The sequence below is a fragment of the Engystomops pustulosus genome, chromosome 9 (assembly GCF_040894005.1).
Source record: "Engystomops pustulosus chromosome 9, aEngPut4.maternal, whole genome shotgun sequence".
NCBI lineage: Eukaryota > Metazoa > Chordata > Amphibia > Anura > Leptodactylidae > Engystomops > Engystomops pustulosus.
In genome coordinates, this window is record NC_092419.1 from 16,884,323 (window position 1) to 16,900,870 (window position 16,548).

At 50.4% G+C, this 16,548-nt stretch overlaps 1 protein-coding gene across 1 annotated transcript; it reads left to right on the top strand.

Moving 5' to 3' along the window:
* The first annotated feature begins 432 nt into the window (after positions 1–432).
* LOC140076648 (peptidoglycan-recognition protein SC2-like) lies at positions 433–2,064 on the top strand. The gene is made up of 4 exons (XM_072123265.1): positions 433–533; positions 1,128–1,329; positions 1,407–1,525; positions 1,718–2,064. The coding sequence occupies exons 1-4, from the start codon at positions 488–490 to the stop codon at positions 1,894–1,896; spliced, it is 546 nt and encodes a 181-aa protein (XP_071979366.1). The 5' UTR covers positions 433–487; the 3' UTR covers positions 1,897–2,064.
* The last annotated feature ends 14,484 nt before the right edge of the window (positions 2,065–16,548 follow it).

The following is a 16,548-nucleotide window of genomic DNA, read 5'->3' on the forward strand; positions in this document are numbered from 1 at the left end:
GACCCATAGCCGTCCTGTACCCAGCACTATACCTGATCCATAGCCGTCCTGTACCCAGCACTATAGCTGATCCATTAACGCCCTGTACCTGATCCATAGCCGTCCTGTATCCAGCACTGTACCTGATCCATAGCCGTCCTGTATCCAGCACTGTACCTGACCCATAGCCGTCCTGTACCCAGCACTGTACCTGTACCCAGCACTGTACCTGATCCATAGCCGTCATGTAGCCAGCACTGTACCTGACCCATAGCCGTCCTGTACCCAGCACTGTACCTGATCCATTGCCATCCTGTACCCAGCACTGTCCCTGACCCATAGCCTTCATGTACCCAGCACGATGTCCGATTCACAGCAACCTTGAACCTCTCGACAGCTGCTCACCAATATCTCAGCACACAGCACCCCATACTTCTTCTCATGCAGAAAAGTCTCAATAATAACTTTCTTGTCCTTCTCCTTTCTTCTACCCAGGATCCTGTCAATCATGCTTCGCCTCTTCGCCTTCCTTGCCCTCTGTGCTCTTGCACAATGTAAGTATAAAAGTTGTCAGGGTGATGGCACCGAGCACTATGTGGAGCTGCTGAAGTGTCTTAGGTGCATATATTCTAGATAAATTCCAGGTGTTATACAGATGCACTGACATCCACACTGCACACATGATACCCAAGTAGTTCCTGCCTTTCAGGGGTCTAGCAGAGGGTGGTGGGCTGTAAAGACAGCAGCATTGGTCGTCTCTCAGGTGGACTCTCTGGTGCTATTTAAGTAATAGAAGATCCTGTAAGCTCACCAATAAGTCTTAGGCTGCATTCACACGCCCATGTGGGAAACGTATATACAGAAGACGGCAATGGGCTTGTAGAGCGATACGGTACCGCTCCGTTCACAAGGAAAAGATAGGCCATGTGTGCACGGCCATATGCCATGCATCTCTATGAAGAGGGTCATCCCTCCTCCATTCAAGCGTGCCGGACATATGGCCACCCGGTAAATGGGTCCTTATTGTTATAGCCATGCTCCATAAAAAGAAAAACGTGGTCCAGTCCCAAGATGCGAATACAAGGGTAAACAGTAGCGGAACAGAACCTAGAGAACAATGTTAACCATGTTCTGCCTTCCCTCCACAGGCTGCCCCACTATCCTTACTAAATCCCAGTGGGGTGGACGTGCTCCTACATGCAGGACAGCAATGGCCACACCAGTCACCTATGTAGTTATCCACCACACTGCCGGAGCCGCCTGCTCCTCCCAGTCCACCTGCATCACCCAGGCCAAAAACATCCAGAACATGCACATCAACACCAATGGCTGGTGCGACATCGGCTACAGGTTAGTGGTGCGGTCACATGATCCCTAAAGCTCAGCCATATCACACTTATCTCCAACCAGATCTTTCTCTTTTGCAGCTTCCTGGTCGGAGGAGACGGCTCTATCTTCGAGGGCCGTGGCTGGACATCCGTCGGTGCTCACGCACCAAATTACAACTCCAACTCAATCGGCATCAGCTTGATTGGAACCTTCACCAGTAAGTGTCCAGTATACAGCGCACAGGTAGAAATATCCTCTGCTTCTTCACCAGGAGCATCACACAATGGCCGTCACAAGGGGCGCAGGAGGGGAACAGCTCCGCCTGGTCTTGACAGTCCATGAATATTGGCCCCAGTCTTCAGGCCGCACTAAAACTAATCCCACTGTAACCTCTGCTGTGTTATTCCAGGCAGTAATCCCACCACTGCAGCCCAGAACGCTGCAAAGAACCTCATCAGCTGTGGTGTCACCAGAGGGTACATCAAGTCTGCCTACATCCTGAAGGGACATCGCAACGTCACCGCCACAGAGTGCCCAGGAAACACCTTCTACAACACCGTCAAGACCTGGCCCCGCTTCCAGGCATAAGGTGGCCCCTGAATTCCAGCGCCGCAGCAACAGTGTAAGGTCCATCCATTATCACTCAGTAACATCCCGCTGCTGATCGAGTGGTATCTTAATGGCCACGTCCACTGTCTCCGTGTACTTACCTTGCATGTCACTGCATGAAATCAATAAAGAACCTAGGACACAAAACCTATGGGTCTGATAGTAACTATATTAGCGATGTGCACCGGCATCTCCACCAGTCACACAGACTGGAACAATGTGCACGCTCAACGCATTGCTTTATTCATAAGGCAGTGTTCACACATGGAGTCAATACAACAGCTGAGGAGAGGAGATTCACCTAATTGCATTGGCCAAAATATATACAATCTAGTGTTATCTGCCTTGGTGCAGTCTCCTCACTAATGTGCAGGTCGCACCAGATAATCCAATAGTGTCACAGGCTCTTTGTAAACTCAAATGTTAACATCGATGTAATCGGGCAAATCTCCACCCTTCAGATGTTGTATCGCGTTTAAAAACACAATGGGGCAAGTGAGGGAAAACACTAAGTTTTGGACTCCTGAAGGGTACGCAAGGTCACATAGTTATCTTTTTTAGACGCTCCCAGAACACACGGGTTCCGAGAGGAGCAGGAAGTGATTTAAAGTTGTCCACATAACTTCCGGATATGGCACAATAATAAATCACAGCCCTGAATGACTATACGACCCCTTTCACTAGTCTCAGTGAAACAGAATCTTATCAACCCAATTTAAGCTGCCACCAGTTCTCGATTAGACCGGTCGGTAACGGGATTATATAGGGTGAGGAACCAACCAGATAGCATGTATATGAGCGACATACGGATCGAGGTTAAAATTTTATATTTAATTGCCTTAAGGGCACACTAGACAGTACACACAATAGATATATACAGTAAACAAAGTACAAAATACAAAGGTAGCACTACAAGTATCAGCAGTTCAGTGGGCCTAATGGAACCTGATAGTCCACACCTTAAGCTCTTACTCTGCACTTAGTGGTAAGCGCTTCCCAAAGACAATGGGGATTCAGAGGTGTCTTATTATATCAGGTGTAGACACACCTCTGCACCCCCCCAAGAGGGGTCATGGGTCCCTCCTACCTGTTATTACATCCAGAACCTTGGAGAAGTCATTGCTTCTCAAGGGGAAGTCATCGGTTCAGGGTGGATTGGATCTGGGTGAATCCCATTGATACCAAACTTGACCCATTTGCTATGGTCCTATCCAGAGATATTTGGGGGGGATTCCATGGAGATGATGCGGCTGTGGAGATCCTTTGAAGCTACCCCTGCTGGAGTGATCGTAAACAACCTAGCTTGCTCAATTGGGCCAATTAAGCTAAGGCTGGGGGAAAGTGGGGGATTTGAGTAGTATAAGGCCTCCCTCCCACAGGGCACATTTATTAAAAACGTTTTTGGTCCGTTTTTAAGCATTCCGTTAAAACCCGCATGTGTTAAAAAACGCATATGATTTTTGAAAACGCATGCGTTTTTTGAAAACATGTAAAAATTCGGAAAAAACTGTCAAAAACTGATGCGTTTTTTAACGGATTGCTTAAAAACGGACCAAAAACAGTTTCAAAACGCCATCACGCTTACATGCAGGATATCGGGCGCACGATCTTAGTGAATCGCAGCACAGTGCATTTTCTGTGAACTTCTTGGACCAGGTAAGTAAATGAGCCCCATTGTGTTCCACAGGCTACACATAACGGGGGAGCAATCTTCCCGTTAGGCCACACCCACACGAACGTAATGGGGGCTGTGATCTTGTCACACATTTTGCGGCCAGATCACAGCACCCACATTAAGATCTATCTGTACCCCTTGCTCCCTGATATCTGCACCCTCTCCTCTATATCCATCACCCTGATATCTGCAGCCCCTCCTTTATATCCATCACCCTGATATCTGCACCCCCTCCTCTACATCCATCACCCTGATATCTGCAGCCCCTCCACTATATCCATCACCCTGATATCTGCACCCCCTCCTCTGTATCCATCACCCTGATATCTGCACCCCCTCCTCTGTATCCATCACCCTGATATCTGCACTCCCTCCTCTACATTCATAACCCTGATATCTGCACCCCCTCCTCAGCATTCATCACCCTGATATCTGCACTCCGTCGTCTGTATTTATCACCCTGATATCTGCACCCCCTTCTTTATATCCATCACCCTGATATCTGCACCCCCTCCTCTACATCCATCACCCTGATATCTGCAGCCCCTCCTCTATATCCATCACCCTGATATCTGCACCCTCTCCTCTGTATCCATCACCCTGATATCTGCACCCCCTCCTCTGTATCCATCACCCTGATATCTGCACTCCCTCCTCTACATTCATCACCCTGATATCTGCAGCCCCTCCTCTGCATTAATCACCCTGATATCTGCACTCCGTCGTCTGTATCTATCACCCTGATATCTGCACCCCTTCCTTTATATCCATCACCCTGATATCTGCACCCCCTCCTCTACATCCATCACCCTGATATCTGCAGCCCCTCCTCTATATCCATCACCCTGATATCTGCACCCCTCCTCTATATCCATCACCCTGATATCTGCAGCCCCTCCTCTGTATCCATCACCCTGATATCTGCACCCCCTCCTCTACATTCATCACCCTGATATCTGCAGCCCCTCCTCTATATCCATCACCCTGATATCTGCACTCCCTCCTCTATATCCATCACCCTGATATCTGCACCCCCTCCTCTGTATCCATCACCCTGATATCTGCACTCCCTCCTCTACATTCATAACCCTGATATCTGCAGCCCCTCCTCTATATCCATCACCCTGATATCTGCAGCCCCTCCTCTGCATTCATCACCCTGATATCTGCACTCCGTCGTCTGTATCTATCACCCTGATATCTGCACCCCTTCCTTTATATCCATCACCCTGATATCTGCACCCCCTCCTCTACATCCATCACCCTGATATCTGCAGCCCCTCCTCTATATCCATCACCCTGATATCTGCACCCCCTCCTCTGTATCCATCACCCTGATATCTGCACCCCCTCCTCTGTATCCATCACCCTGATATCTGCAACCCCTCCTCTACATCCATCACCCTGATATCTGCACCCTCTCCTCTATATCCATCACCCTGATATCTGCAGCCCCTCCTCTGTATCCATCACCCTGATAATTGCACTCCCTCCTCTACATTCATCACCCTGATATCTGCAGCCCCTCCTCTATATCCATCACTCTGATATCGGCAGCCCCTCCTCTATATCCATCACCCTGATATCTGCAGCCCCTCCTCTGTATCCATCACCCTGATATCTGCACTCCCTCCTCTACATTCATAACCCTGATATCTGCAGCCCCTCCTCTATATCCATCACCCTGATATCTGCAGCCCCTCCTCTACATCCATCACCCTGATATCTGCACTCCCTCCTCTACATTCATCACCCTGATATCTGCACCCTCTCCTCTGTATCCATCACCCTGATATCTGCACTCCCTCCTCTACATTCATCACCCTGATATCTGCAGCCCCTCCTCTATATCCATCACCCTGATATCTGCAGCCCCTCCTCAATATCCATCACCCTGATATCTGCACCCCCTCCTCTGTATCCATCACCCTGATATCTGCACTCCCTCCTCTACATTCATCACCCTGATATCTGCACCCTCTCCTCTGTATCCATCACCCTGATATATGCAGTCCCTCCTTTATATCCATCACCCTGATATCTGCACCCCCTCCTCTACATCCATCACCCTGATATCTGCACCCTCTCCTCTATATCCATCACCCTGATATCTGCAGCCCCTCCTTTATATCCATCACCCTGATATCTGCACTTCCTCCTCTACATCCATCACCATGATATCTGCAGCCCCTCCTCTATATCCATCACCCTGATATCTGCACCCCCTCCTCTGTATCCATCACCCTGATATCTGCACTCCCTCCTCTACATTCATCACCCTGATATCTGCAGCCCCTCCTCTGCATTCATCACCCTGATATCTGCACTCCGTCGTCTGTATCTATCACCCTGATATCTGCACCCCCTTCTTTATATCCATCACCCTGATATCTGCACCCCCTCCTCTACATTCATCACCCTGATATCTGCAGCCCCTCCTCTATATCCATCACCCTGATATCTGCACCCCCTCCTCTGTATCCATCACCCTGATATCTGCACCCCCTCCTCTGTATCCATCACCCTGATATCTGCAGCCCCTCCTCTGTATCCATCACCCTGATATCTGCACTCCCTCCTCTACATTCATCACCCTGATATCTGCAGCCCCTCCTCTATATCCATCACCCTGATATCTGCACTCCCTCCTCTATATCCATCACCCTGATATCTGCACCCCCTCCTCTGTATCCATCACCCTGATATCTGCACTCCCTCCTCTACATTCATCACCCTGATATCTGCAGCCCCTCCTCTGCATTCATCACCCTGATATCTGCACTCCGTCGTCTGTATCTATCACCCTGATATCTGCACCCCTTCCTTTATATCCATCACCCTGATATCTGCACCCCCTCCTCTACATCCATCACCCTGATATCTGCAGCCCCTCCTCTATATCCATCACCCTGATATCTGCACCCCCTCCTCTGTATCCATCACCCTGATATCTGCACCCCCTCCTCTGTATCCCTCACCCTGATATCTGCACCCCCTCCTCTACATCCATCACCCTGATATCTGCACCCCTCCTCTATATCCATCACCCTGATATCTGCAGCCCCTCCTCTGTATCCATCACCCTGATATCTGCACTCCCTCCTCTACATTCATCACCCTGATATCTGCAGCCCCTCCTCTATATCCATCACTCTGATATCGGCAGCCCCTCCTCTATATCCATCACCCTGATATCTGCACCCCCTCTTCTGTATCCATCACCCTGATATCTGCACTCCCTCCTCTACATTCATCACCCTGATATCTGCAGCCCCTCCTCTATATCCATCACCCTGATATCTGCAGCCCCCTCCTCTACATCCATCACCCTGATATCTGCACTCCCTCCTCTACATTCATCACCCTGATATCTGCACCCTCTCCTCTGTATCCATCACCCTGATATCTGCACTCCCTCCTCTACATTCATCACCCTGATATCTGCAGCCCTTCCTCTATATCCATCACCCTGATATCTGCAGCCCCTCCTCTATATCCATCACCCTAATATCTGCACCCCCTCCTCTGTATCCTTCACCCTGATATCTGCACTCCCTCCTCTACATTCATCACCCTGATATCTGCAGCCCCTCCTCTATATCCATCACCCTGATATCTGCAGCCCCTCCTCTGCATTCATCACCCTGATATCTGCACCCCCTCCTTTATATCCATCACCCTGATATCTACACTCCGTCGTCTGTATCTATCACCCTGATATCTGCACCCCTTCCTTTATATCCATCACCCTGATATCTACACCCCCTCCTCTACATCCATCACCCTGATATCTGCAGCCCCTCCTCTATATCCATCACCCTGATATCTGCACCCCCTCCTCTGAATCCATCACCCTGATATCTGCACCCCCTCCTCTGTATCCATCACCCTGATATCTGCACCCCCTCCTCTACATCCATCACCCTGATATCTGCACCCCTCCTCTATATCCATCACCCTGATATCTGCAGCCCCTCCTCTGTATCCATCACCCTGATATCTGCACTCCCTCCTCTACATTCATCACCCTGATATCTGCAGCCCCTCCTCTATATCCATCACTCTGATATCGGCAGCCCCTCCTCTATATCCATCACCCTGATATCTGCACCCCCTCCTCTGTATCCATCACCCTGATATCTGCACTCCCTCCTCTACATTCATCACCCTGATATCTGCAGCCCCTCCTCTATATCCATCACCCTGATATCTGCAGCCCCTCCTCTACATCCATCACCCTGATATCTGCACTCCCTCCTCTACATTCATCACCCTGATATCTGCACCCTCTCCTCTGTATCCATCACCCTGATATCTGCACTCCCTCCTCTACATTCATCACCCTGATATCTGCAGCCCCTCCTCTATATCCATCACCCTGATATCTGCAGCCCCTCCTCTATATCCATCACCCTGATATCTGCACCCCCTCCTTTGTATCCATCACCCTGATATCTGCACTCCCTCCTCTACATTCATCACCCTGATATCTGCAGCCCCTCCTCTATATCCATCACCCTGATATCTGCAGCCCCTCCTCTACATTCATCACCCTGATATCTGCACTCCGTCGTCTGTATCTATCACCCTGATATCTGCACCCCTTCCTTTATATCCATCACCGTGATATCTGCAGCCCCTCCTCTATATCCATCACCCTGATATCTGCAGCCCCTCCTCTATATCCATCACCCTGATATCTGCAGCCCCCTCCTCTACATCCATCACCCTGATATCTGCACTCCCTCCTCTACATTCATCACCCTGATATCTGCACCCTCTCCTCTGTATCCATCACCCTGATATCTGCACTCCCTCCTCTACATTCATCACCCTGATATCTGCAGCCCCTCCTCTATATCCATCACCCTGATATCTGCAGCCCCTCCTCTATATCCATCACCCTAATATCTGCACCCCCTCCTCTGTATCCTTCACCCTGATATCTGCACTCCCTCCTCTACATTCATCACCCTGATATCTGCAGCCCCTCCTCTATATCCATCACCCTGATATCTGCAGCCCCTCCTCTGCATTCATCACCCTGATATCTACACTCCGTCGTCTGTATCTATCACCCTGATATCTGCACCCCTTCCTTTATATCCATCACCCTGATATCTGCACCCCCTCCTCTACATCCATCACCCTGATATCTGCAGCCCCTGCACCCCCTCCTCTGAATCCATCACCCTGATATCTGCACCCCCTCCTCTGTATCCATCACCCTGATATCTGCAACCCCTCCTCTACATCCATCACCCTGATATCTGCACCCCTCCTCTATATCCATCACCCTGATATCTGCAGCCCCTCCTCTGTATCCATCACCCTGATATCTGGACTCCCTCCTCTACATTCATCACCCTGATATCTGCAGCCCCTCCTCTATATCCATCACTCTGATATCGGCAGCCCCTCCTCTATATCCATCACCCTGATATCTGCACCCCCTCCTCTGTATCCATCACCCTGATATCTGCACTCCCTCCTCTACATTCATCACCCTGATATCTGCAGCCCCTCCTCTATATCCATCACCCTGATATCTGCAGCCCCTCCTCTACATCCATCACCCTGATATCTGCACTCCCTCCTCTACATTCATCACCCTGATATCTGCACCCTCTCCTCTGTATCCATCACCCTGATATCTGCACTCCCTCCTCTACATTCATCACCCTGATATCTGCAGCCCCTCCTCTATATCCATTACCCTGATATCTGCAGCCCCTCCTCTATATCCATCACCCTGATATCTGCACCCCCTACTTTGTATCCATCACCCTGATATCTGCACTCCCTCCTCTACATTCATCACCCTGATATCTGCAGCCCCTCCTCTATATCCATCACCCTGATATCTGCAGCCCCTCCTCTACATTCATCACCCTGATATCTGCACTCCGTCGTCTGTATCTATCACCCTGATATCTGCACCCCTTCCTTTATATCCATCACCCTGATATCTGCAGCCCCTCCTCTATATCCATCACCCTGATATCTGCAGCTCCTCCTCTGTATTCATCACCCTGATATCTGCAGCCCCTCCTCTACATCCATCACCCTGATATCTGCACCCCCTCCTTTATATCCATCACCCTAATATCTGCACCCCCTCCTCTACATCCATCACCCTGATATCTGCACCCCCTCCTCTGTATCCATCACCCTAATATCTGCACCCCCTCCTCTGTATCCATCACCCTGATATCTGCACTCCCTCCTCTACATTCATCACCCTGATATCTGCAGCCCCTCCTCCGCATTCACCACCCTGATATCTGCACTCCGTTGTCTTTATCTATCACCCTGATATCTGCACCCCTTCCTTTATATCCATCACCCTGATATCTGCACCCCCTCCTCTACATCCATCACCCTGATATCTGCAGCCCCTCCTCTATATCCATCACCCTGATATCTGCACCCCCTCCTCTGTATCCATCACCCTGATATCTGCACCCCCTCCTCTGTATCCATCACCCTGATATCTGCACCCCCTCCTCTACATTCATCACCCTGATATCTGCACTCCCTCCTCTGTATCCATCACCCTGATATCTGCACCCCCTCCTCTACATCCATCACCCTGATATCTGCACCCTCTCCTCTATATCCATCACCCTGATATCTGCAGCCCCTCCTTTATATCCATCACCCTGATATCTGCACTCCCTCCTCTACATTCATCACCCTGATATCTGCAGCCCCTCCTCTATATCCATCACCCTGATATCTGCAGCCCCTCCTCTACATCCATCACCCTGATATCTGCACTCCCTCCTCTACATTCATCACCCTGATATCTGCACCCTCCCCTCTGTATCCATCACCCTGATATCTGCACTCCCTCCTCTACATTCATCACCCTGATATCTGCAGCCCCTCCTCTATATCCATCACCCTGATATCTGCAGCCCCTCCTCTATATCCATCACCCTGATATCTGCACCCCCTCCTTTGTATCCATCACCCTGATATCTGCACTCCCTCCTCTACATTCATCACCCTGATATCTGCAGCCCCTCCTCTACATCCATCACCCTGATATCTGCACCCCCTCCTTTATATCCATCACCCTAATATCTGCACTCCGTCGTCTGTATCTATCACCCTGATATCTGCACCCCTTCCTTTATATCCATCACCCTGATATCTGCAGCCCCTCCTCTATATCCATCACCCTGATATCTGCAGCCCCTCCTCTGTATTCATCACCCTGATATCTGCAGCCCCTACACTACATCCATCACCCTGATATCTGCACCCCCTCCTTTATATCCATCACCCTAATATCTGCACCCCCTCCTCTACATCCATCACCCTGATATCTGCACCCCCTCCTCTGTATCCATCACCCTGATATCTGCACCCCCTCCTCTGTATCCATCACCCTGATATCTGCACTCCCTCCTCTACATTCATCACCCTGATATCTGCACCCCTTCCTTTATATCCATCACCCTGATATCTGCACCCCCTCCTCTACATCCATCACCCTGATATCTGCAGCCCCTCCTCTATATCCATCACCCTGATATCTGCACCCCCTCCTCTGTATCCATCACCCTGATATCTGCACCCCCTCCTCTGTATCCATCACCCTGATATCTGCACCCCCTCCTCTACATCCATCACCCTGATATCTGCACCCCTCCTCTATATCCATCACCCTGATATCTGCAGCCCCTCCTCTGTATCCATCACCCTGATATCTGCACTCCCTCCTCTACATTCATCACCCTGATATCTGCAGCCCCTCCTCTATATCCATCGCCCTGATATCTGCACTCCCTCCTCTGTATCCATCACCCTGATATCTGCACTCCCTCCTCTGTATCCATCACCCTGATATCTGCACTCCCTCCTCTACATTCATCACCCTGATATCTGCAGCCCCTCCTCTATATCCATCACCCTGATATCTGCAGCCCCTCCTCTACATCCATCACCCTGATATCTGCACTCCCTCCTCTACATTCATCACCCTGATATCTGCACCCTCTCCTCTGTATCCATCACCCTGATATCTGCACTCCCTCCTCCACATTCATCACCCTGATATCTGCAGCCCCTCCTCTATATCCATCACCCTGATATCTGCACCCCCTCCTCTGTATCCATCACCCTGATATCTGCACTCCCTCCTCTACATTCATCACCCTGATATCTGCACTCCCTCCTCTACATTCATCACCCTGATATCTGCAGCCCCTCCTTTATATCCATCACCCTGATATCTGCACTCCCTCCTCTACATCCATCACCCTGATATCTGCACCCTCTCCTCTATATCCATCACCCTGATATCTGCACCCCCTCCTCTGTATCCATCACCCTGATATCTGCACCCCCTCCTCTGTATCCATCACCCTGATATCTGCAGCCCCTCCTCTATATCCATCACCCTGATATCTGCGCCCACTCCTCTATATCCATCACCCTGATATCTGCAGCCCCTCCTCTACATCCATCACCCTGATATCTGCACCCCCTCCTCTGTATCCATCACCCTGATATCTGCAGCCCCTCCTCTACATCCATCACCCTGATATCTGCAGCCCCTCCTCTGTATCCATCACCCTGATATCTGCACCCCCTCCTCTGTATCCATCACCCTGATATCTGCACTCCCTCCTCTATATCCATCACCCTGATATCTGCAGCCCCTCCTCTGTATCCATCACCCTGATATCTGCACCCCCTCCTCTGTATCCATCACCCTGATATCTGCACCCCCTCCTTTATATCCATCACCCTGATATCTGCACCCCCTCCTCTGTATCCATCACCCTGATATCTGCACCCCCTCCTCTGTATCAATCACCCTGATATCTGCACTCCCTCCTCTATATCCATCACCCTGATATCTGCAGCCCCTCCTCTGTATCCATCACCTTGATATCTGGCACCCCCTCCTCTGTATCCATCACCCTGATATCTGCACCCCCTCCTTTATATCCATCACCCTGATATCTGCACCCCCTCCTCTGTATCCATCACCCTGATATCTGCAGCCCCTCCTCTATATCCATCACCCTGATATCTGCGCCCCCTCCTCTATATCCATCACCCTATCTGCAGCCCCTCCTCTACATCCATCACCCTGATATCTGCACCCCCTCCTCTGTATCCATCACCCTGATATCTGCAGCCCCTCCTCTACATCCATCACCCTGATATCTGCAGCCCCTCCTCTATATCCATCACCCTGATATCTGCAGCCCCTCCTCTGTATCCATTACCCTGATATCTGCACCCCCTCCTCTGTATCCATCACCCTGATATCTGCACTCCCTCCTCTATATCCATCACCCTGATATCTGCAGCCCCTCCTCTGTATTCATCACCCTGATATCTGCACCCCCTCCTCTGTATCCATCACCCTGATATCTGCACCCCCTCCTTTATATCCATCACCCTGATATCTGCACCCCCTCCTCTATATCCATCACCCTGATATCTGCACCCCTCCTCTGTATCCATCACCCTGAAATCTGCACCCCCTCCTCTATATCCATCACCCTGATATCTGCACCCCCTCCTCTGTATCCATCACCCTGATATCTGCACTCCCTCCTCTACATTCATCACCCTGATATCTGCAGCCCCTCCTCTATATCCATCACCCTGATATCTGCAGCCCCTCCTCTACATTCATCACCCTGATATCTGCACTCCGTCGTCTGTATCTATCACCCTGATATCTGCACCCCTTCCTTTATATCCATCACCCTGATATCTGCAGCCCCTCCTCTATATCCATCACCCTGATATCTGCAGCTCCTCCTCTGTATTCATCACCCTGATATCTGCAGCCCCTCCTCTACATCCATCACCCTGATATCTGCACCCCCTCCTTTATATCCATCACCCTAATATCTGCACCCCCTCCTCTACATCCATCACCCTGATATCTGCACCCCCTCCTCTGTATCCATCACCCTGATATCTGCACCCCCTCCTCTGTATCCATCACCCTGATATCTGCACTCCCTCCTCTACATTCATCACCCTGATATCTGCAGCCCCTCCTCCGCATTCATCACCCTGATATCTGCACTCCGTTGTCTTTATCTATCACCCTGATATCTGCACCCCTTCCTTTATATCCATCACCCTGATATCTGCACCCCCTCCTCTACATCCATCACCCTGATATCTGCAGCCCCTCCTCTATATCCATCACCCTGATATCTGCACCCCCTCCTCTGTATCCATCACCCTGATATCTGCACCCCCTCCTCTGTATCCATCACCCTGATATCTGCACCCCCTCCTCTACATCCATCACCCTGATATCTGCACTCCCTCCTCTGTATCCATCACCCTGATATCTGCACCCCCTCCTCTACATCCATCACCCTGATATCTGCACCCTCTACTCTATATCCATCACCCTGATATCTGCAGCCCCTCCTTTATATCCATCACCCTGATATCTGCACTCCCTCCTCTACATTCATCACCCTGATATCTGCAGCCCCTCCTCTATATCCATCACCCTGATATCTGCAGCCCCTCCTCTACATCCATCACCCTGATATCTGCACTCCCTCCTCTACATTCATCACCCTGATATCTGCACCCTCCCCTCTGTATCCATCACCCTGATATCTGCACTCCCTCCTCTACATTCATCACCCTGATATCTGCAGCCCCTCCTCTATATCCATCACCCTGATATCTGCAGCCCCTCCTCTATATCCATCACCCTGATATCTGCACCCCCTCCTTTGTATCCATCACCCTGATATCTGCACTCCCTCCTCTACATTCATCACCCTGATATCTGCAGCCCCTCCTCTACATCCATCACCCTGATATCTGCACCCCCTCCTTTATATCCATCACCCTAATATCTGCACTCCGTCGTCTGTATCTATCACCCTGATATCTGCACCCCTTCCTTTATATCCATCACCCTGATATCTGCAGCCCCTCCTCTATATCCATCACCCTGATATCTGCAGCCCCTCCTCTGTATTCATCACCCTGATATCTGCAGCCCCTACACTACATCCATCACCCTGATATCTGCACCCCCTCCTTTATATCCATCACCCTAATATCTGCACCCCCTCCTCTACATCCATCACCCTGATATCTGCACCCCCTCCTCTGTATCCATCACCCTGATATCTGCACCCCCTCCTCTGTATCCATCACCCTGATATCTGCACTCCCTCCTTTACATTCATCACCCTGATATCTGCACCCCTTCCTTTATATCCATCACCCTGATATCTGCACCCCCTCCTCTACATCCATCACCCTGATATCTGCAGCCCCTCCTCTATATCCATCACCCTGATATCTGCACCCCCTCCTCTGTATCCATCACCCTGATATCTGCACCCCCTCCTCTGTATCCATCACCCTGATATCTGCACCCCCTCCTCTACATCCATCACCCTGATATCTGCACCCCTCCTCTATATCCATCACCCTGATATCTGCAGCCCCTCCTCTGTATCCATCACCCTGATATCTGCACTCCCTCCTCTACATTCATCACCCTGATATCTGCAGCCCCTCCTCTATATCCATCGCCCTGATATCTGCACTCCCTCCTCTGTATCCATCACCCTGATATCTGCACTCCCTCCTCTGTATCCATCACCCTGATATCTGCACTCCCTCCTCTACATTCATCACCCTGATATCTGCAGCCCCTCCTCTATATCCATCACCCTGATATCTGCAGCCCCTCCTCTACATCCATCACCCTGATATCTGCACTCCCTCCTCTACATTCATCACCCTGATATCTGCACCCTCTCCTCTGTATCTATCACCCTGATATCTGCACTCCCTCCTCCACATTCATCACCCTGATATCTGCAGCCCCTCCTCTATATCCATCACCCTGATATCTGCACCCCCTCCTCTGTATCCATCACCCTGATATCTGCACTCCCTCCTCTACATTCATCACCCTGATATCTGCACTCCCTCCTCTACATTCATCACCCTGATATCTGCAGCCCCTCCTTTATATCCATCACCCTAATATCTGCACTCCGTCGTCTGTATCTATCACCCTGATATCTGCACCCCTTCCTTTATATCCATCACCCTGATATCTGCAGCCCCTCCTCTATATCCATCACCCTGATATCTGCAGCCCCTCCTCTGTATTCATCACCCTGATATCTGCAGCCCCTACACTACATCCATCACCCTGATATCTGCACCCCCTCCTTTATATCCATCACCCTAATATCTGCACCCCCTCCTCTACATCCATCACCCTGATATCTGCACCCCCTCCTCTGTATCCATCACCCTGATATCTGCACCCCCTCCTCTGTATCCATCACCCTGATATCTGCACTCCCTCCTTTACATTCATCACCCTGATATCTGCACCCCTTCCTTTATATCCATCACCCTGATATCTGCACCCCCTCCTCTACATCCATCACCCTGATATCTGCAGCCCCTCCTCTATATCCATCACCCTGATATCTGCACCCCCTCCTCTGTATCCATCACCCTGATATCTGCACCCCCTCCTCTGTATCCATCACCCTGATATCTGCACCCCCTCCTCTACATCCATCACCCTGATATCTGCACCCCTCCTCTATATCCATCACCCTGATATCTGCAGCCCTTCCTCTGTATCCATCACCCTGATATCTGCACTCCCTCCTCTACATTCATCACCCTGATATCTGCAGCCCCTCCTCTATATCCATCGCCCTGATATCTGCACTCCCTCCTCTGTATCCATCACCCTGATATCTGCACTCCCTCCTCTGTATCCATCACCCTGATATCTGCACTCCCTCCTCTACATTCATCACCCTGATATCTGCAGCCCCTCCTCTATATCCATCACCCTGATATCTGCAGCCCCTCCTCTACATCCATCACCCTGATATCTGCACTCCCTCCTCTACATTCATCACCCTGATATCTGCACCCTCTCCTCTGTATCCATCACC